Source organism: Vigna unguiculata, chromosome 1, assembly GCF_037176805.1.
Source record: "Vigna unguiculata cultivar grain cowpea cultivar isolate G323 ecotype 2 chromosome 1, ASM3717680v1, whole genome shotgun sequence".
Taxonomy (NCBI): Eukaryota; Viridiplantae; Streptophyta; class Magnoliopsida; order Fabales; family Fabaceae; genus Vigna; species Vigna unguiculata.
This window is the reverse complement of record NC_140792.1, coordinates 4,071,955-4,077,266: the sequence shown is the minus strand read 5'-3', so window position 1 is coordinate 4,077,266 and position 5,312 is coordinate 4,071,955. Positions and strand designations below refer to the sequence as shown.

The 5,312-nt window shown below is 33.4% G+C and overlaps 1 protein-coding gene across 1 annotated transcript; it reads left to right on the top strand.

Moving 5' to 3' along the window:
* The first annotated feature begins 1,289 nt into the window (after nt 1–1,289).
* LOC114192671 (nucleolar protein 56-like) lies at nt 1,290–4,335 on the top strand. The gene is made up of 8 exons (XM_028082450.2): nt 1,290–1,586; nt 1,816–2,030; nt 2,121–2,278; nt 2,373–2,560; nt 2,879–3,131; nt 3,304–3,452; nt 3,540–3,674; nt 3,811–4,335. Exons 1-8 carry the CDS (start codon nt 1,382–1,384, stop codon nt 4,167–4,169), a joined length of 1,662 nt encoding a protein of 553 aa, XP_027938251.2. The 5' UTR covers nt 1,290–1,381; the 3' UTR covers nt 4,170–4,335.
* Nucleotides 4,336–5,312: the final 977 nt, after the last annotated feature.

Genomic DNA, 5,312 nt, shown 5'->3' with positions numbered 1-5,312 from the left:
GGCAGTTACTGTTCATGGTCGTTAATGTTTTAAACGGTGTTAGCAAAAAAGGAATCAATTGAACAAAATTGACGAAAATTGGGACCTATTTGAACACAAAACCAAAATTAGGACTTATTTAATAAAACTTACGAAAATTGGAACCAAAAAGGTATTTTAACCTTTCAAAAATAAAGAGACTATTGAACAAAAAATTTAAATAGAGGACTAGATTGAAAACAATTATTACCACTGTCACGTATCACGACGATAAACTATCACGTGGCATGACAGTAAATTGACACGTGACAGTTTATAATTTTTTAGACAAAAATTAAAAAATTCACATCTTGACATGTGTCGTGTACGAACACATGATGTTAGCCCTAACTTGATAAAAAGGACCAAATTAAACTTTTTTAAATAATTAGAAAACTCAATTAAACAAATCAATTATAAGGAGATCAAATTGAAAAAAAAAAAAAATTAAGAAACTAAATCGGTAATTATAGATATCTCGGTTTAAGATTCATTTCCTTGGATCGATGGTCTATTTCTTTTCGGTGCTCAGTTATCGGAATTTGGAAAAAAAAATTATTCATGGTGTTGCTCAAATTGTGCCATTTGTCTTTTCTTCAAACAAGGGTGGTTGGGGGTGCTCTAAGATTTGGTCAAAAATTTGTCGCATTGGCGTTTGTGGTGCAGAGGAGAAGAGTCCGCATGGAAGAAGAAGAATAATAACGGGTGCAATCAAAGATGATGGAGGAAAAAACATAAAGAAAAAAAATGAGCTTTTTACCTAGTTTATGGAAGTGTAGAAAGAAAAAATAAAGGTGCAGGAAGAATCCCCTATAAATCAGGGTAGACACTTAGTTGGGTACTTCTTCTTACACTTCCATAGTTTATTCTTGCACCTCCATAGGTTAAGTACTAAGATCGTTTCACCCTATCTTCTTCCCATCATTTCTCCATATGAACAAGAATTATCCACATTTCATTCCAAATTGTAAATGTCTTTTTTATTTTGCCAGATAGTAGTATTCAGAATGTATTTTTTATTTCGTATTAATACTATATTGTCTGAAATATAAAATTTATATTCTAAATCATAAAATCTGAAATATTTTCGGATCAGTATTCCGAAACTCAAAATAAAAAGAGATAAAATTGGAATTTTAAAATCTAAGGAGTGCAAACAAATATTATGGAGGTGGAGGAAGAAACGTCCACTTATTGTAATAGTCTAAAACCCGACCCATCTGGTCCAACCCGGTCCATTGTTAAAAGAAGCAGCATAATTTTTTTCTCTCTAAAACCCTAAACCTCGTTGCGCCAAAGCAGCCTTCAAATGCCATTTTATTTTTCTCTTCACCAGTTCTAGGGTTTCAGTTTTTGGCATCCAATGGCACTGTTCCTTCTCTACGAATCCGCTTCAGGCTATGCACTGTTCGAGGCTCATGGCCTCGACGAAATTGGTCAGAACACCGAAGCAGTTCGGAACTCCGTTTCCGACCTCAACAGGTTTGGGAAAGTCGTGAAGCTTAGTTCCTTCAATCCTTTCACTTCCGCTCTTGATGCCCTCAAGCAGTGCAACGCCGTCTCCGAAGGTAACCAACCACTCTCTCACACTGTTACTTCGATGACCTTGCGTGTTTCAGAATCCATTGGTTACCAAGTTTGTTACATTAATCGTGATTTTTATTCAATTGGTTGATTTTTTTTTTCTTCATGTTACGGGTTATTCTTCTTTTATTTGTCTTTATTACGACATTTTTATTCAGTTTGGTTGCTTTTATTGTCTGGTGTGTGTTGACTATTATCTTTTGGGGGTTTCAGGCATATTAACTGATGAACTGAGGACTGTTTTGGAGACTAACTTGCCTAAAGTAAAGGAAGGTAAAAAGGCCAAGTTCAGTTTAGGTGTGTCTGATCCTAAGATTGGTTCGCAAATATCTGAAGTCACAAAGCTTCCTTGCCAGAGTAATGAGTTTGTGAGCGAACTTCTTCGCGGTGTGCGATTGCATTTTGATACCTTTATTGGTGATCTCAAGGTTAGTGTTTCCTCAGGCCTATTATTGTGTTTCTGTGTATGTAGGATACCGAGTTTATGTTTAATATTTGTCCTGTTTTGGATTTCATAGGCTGGAGATTTGGAAAAGGCCCAACTTGGTCTGGGGCATAGTTACAGCAGAGCGAAGGTGAAATTCAATGTCAATAGAGTGGACAACATGGTTATTCAAGCTATCTTCCTTCTTGATACACTTGATAAGGATATCAATTCGTTCTCTATGAGAGTGAGGTAGTATAGTAAAGTTTTAAATTATTCACTTTCTTTGACAGCTTTTGTTAACGTGAAGAATTCATTTCTGTATTTGGTTCGTAATTATGTGCAGAGAGTGGTATTCATGGCATTTTCCTGAGCTGGTGAAAATTGTAAATGATAATTACCTGTATGCTAAAGTTTCAAAATTTATTGAGGATAAGGCCAAGTTGACTGAAGACAAGATTCCTCACTTAACTGAAATAGTTGGAGATGAGGATAAAGCGAAGGAGATTGTGGAAGCTGCCAAGGCCTCCATGGGTAGATATCTCATCCTTCTAGGGTCTTTGTTTCATGATATAATGTTGCCCTAGGAATCAAATATTCAGGAATATTATGACTGGGATGTGATTCTAAGACATTTAAAAATGTGTTTGTTTAATTTTGATATTCCTAGGAATCCTTTTAAATTTTAGAAATAGTTATAATAAAAGTGATGTGAAAGCTTTAGTGGGGGTTTGAAAACTAAGTTCCACATTCCCACGAGAGTGTAGCTTTCTTACTCTTAAGATGGCTATGGTGATTTTAACTTTTGCTTCATTGTGTATTGAAAGTCTTCTTTCTGTTTATTTTTTTCAGGACAGGATCTGTCTCCAGTTGACTTGATCAATGTCCAACAATTTGCACAGAGGGTAATGGATCTGGCTGAGTACAGGAAGAACCTGTATGACTACCTCGTTGCTAAAATGAGTGATATTGCACCAAATTTGGCCTCTTTAATTGGTGAAGTTGTTGGTGCTCGTTTGATTTCACATGCTGGTAGTCTCACAAATTTAGCCAAGTGCCCCTCATCAACTCTTCAAATTCTTGGTGCAGAGAAGGCTTTGTTCAGGTTTAAATTGCACCTTTTGTTTTGGAGTTTCTTGAGTTTTGAAGTGCGAATTTGTTTATTGGAAGTTTGAAACTAAAACAAACATGGCATCATTTTTTATAGATTGCTTTATCAGACATTACTGTTCCATGTGCGCTGTCTTCAGGTTTATATTTTTTTGCTTGCTTTATAGGGCATTAAAAACTAGAGGAAACACTCCCAAATATGGTTTGATATTCCATTCTTCTTTTATTGGTCGGGCATCTGCCAAGAATAAGGGCAGAATGGCTCGCTACCTTGCAAACAAGTGCTCAATTGCATCACGGATTGACTGCTTTTCTGGTTTGTTTCTTGTATATTCAATTTAGACATATCTCATGATTGTACGTGTCATCTTTGTCATGATGATTTTATTGTACCTCAATGCAGAAAGGGGTACTACTGTTTTTGGGGAGAAACTCCGTGAGCAAGTTGAGGAACGACTTGACTTTTATGACAAGGGAGTCGCCCCTCGCAAGAACATAGATGTCATGCAGTCTGCTATTGAAACTGCTGAAAACAAAGGTTATACAGACACCTAATTTCCCTTTTCTGATTTTCACCAATTTAATTTTGGTTTTAAGTGTACCTGAACTTGAATTTGGCACATGTATATTGTTCGTAATGTGGTGGACAGTTAATTGATGTGTACTCGTTGCAGATACTGAGATGGAAACAGAAGCGCCCACTGAAGTTTCAGGCAAGAAAGGCAAGAAGAAGAAGCAAAAGGCTGCTGCTGACGAAGGTAGTGACATGATTGTAGATAAGCCTACAGAAGTTACAAATGGTGATGCTGTGGAGGATCATAAATCAGAGAAGAAAAAGAAAAAGAAAGAAAAGAGGAAGTTGGAACAGGAGACCGCACGTGACAATGAGGCTGAAGATGATGGTGCCAATGGTGTCGTGAGTGAGCAGGATGGAACAGCTAAAAAGAAGAAGAATAAGAAGGTCAATAATGTAGTGGAGACTGGTGAAGAGTCTAAGAAGAAGAAAAAGAAATCAAAAAAGGAAACCGAGTGAACAATGATGTAATTCCAGTTTAGCTGTGAAAATCAAATTTGTCATGTTGTAGTTCTGGAGAATGTTTAGTTTTATGTTTGAATTTTACTATTTTGCTGAACTTGACTAGAACTATTGTGTTAACTTTTCGTTTGGTATACAAATTTTGTCCTATTAAGTTTTTTAATGGTTTTAGTCGTTCTTGCACAGGTTTTTATTTTACTCTTTTTCAAAATCTTTATTAATAGAAAAGAGTATTTTTTTTTAATTGGTAGTCATTATCTATGATGCACGGATATGATATGTGTATCGGATATGATACATATTTAATATGTAAATATATTTATTTTGATAATAATTTATTTTGATAATAATAAGGTAAGATACATGACAAATATGTAATATATAAATGTTGAAAAGTGTATAATAATTTTAAAAATATGCAATATATAAATGTTGAAAAGTGTAGAATAATTTTTAAAAATATAATAAATATATAATTGTAATTGTGTGAATTTAAATTAAAATTATATGTAGTATAGTTGCCAACATATAAAATATAAGAGTTAAATATGTTTTTGGTTATGTGAATTTTAAAATTTTAGATCAATTTAGTCTTTTATTTTTTCGAAATAGGTGGATTTAGTCCTTTTAATCAAATTTTGTTAAGTTTATTTGACATTTCAAACACGTTTCATAATAATATTTGATTTAAAATTAAAGCAAAAATGTGTCAAACAGTCTTTAGATGTGTACGAAACATCAAATAAATCTAACAATTTAATTAAAGGATTAAATCCACGTATTTCAAAAGATGAAGGACTAAATTGGTCAAAGATTTCGAGATGAACTAATTTCAAAATGTATTGAAAGTTAAGGGACTATAAATATATTTAACCCAATATCTAAATTACTTTAATCATAAAAGTAATACTACAAGAAAATTTTTAAATAATGACTAATTTTAGTAACAAAAAATGTAAGAAACCAATTTTCTAATTAGTTTGGTAGCCAAAACCTTAGTAATTAATGTTAGTGAACAATTTAGAAACAAATTATTTTGGTAGTAACAACCTTGGTAGCTAATGTTAGTGACCAACTCAGAAATCAATTCATAATAAAAACTATTTTAATTATTAATTTAATATAATTTTTTGAAACTAT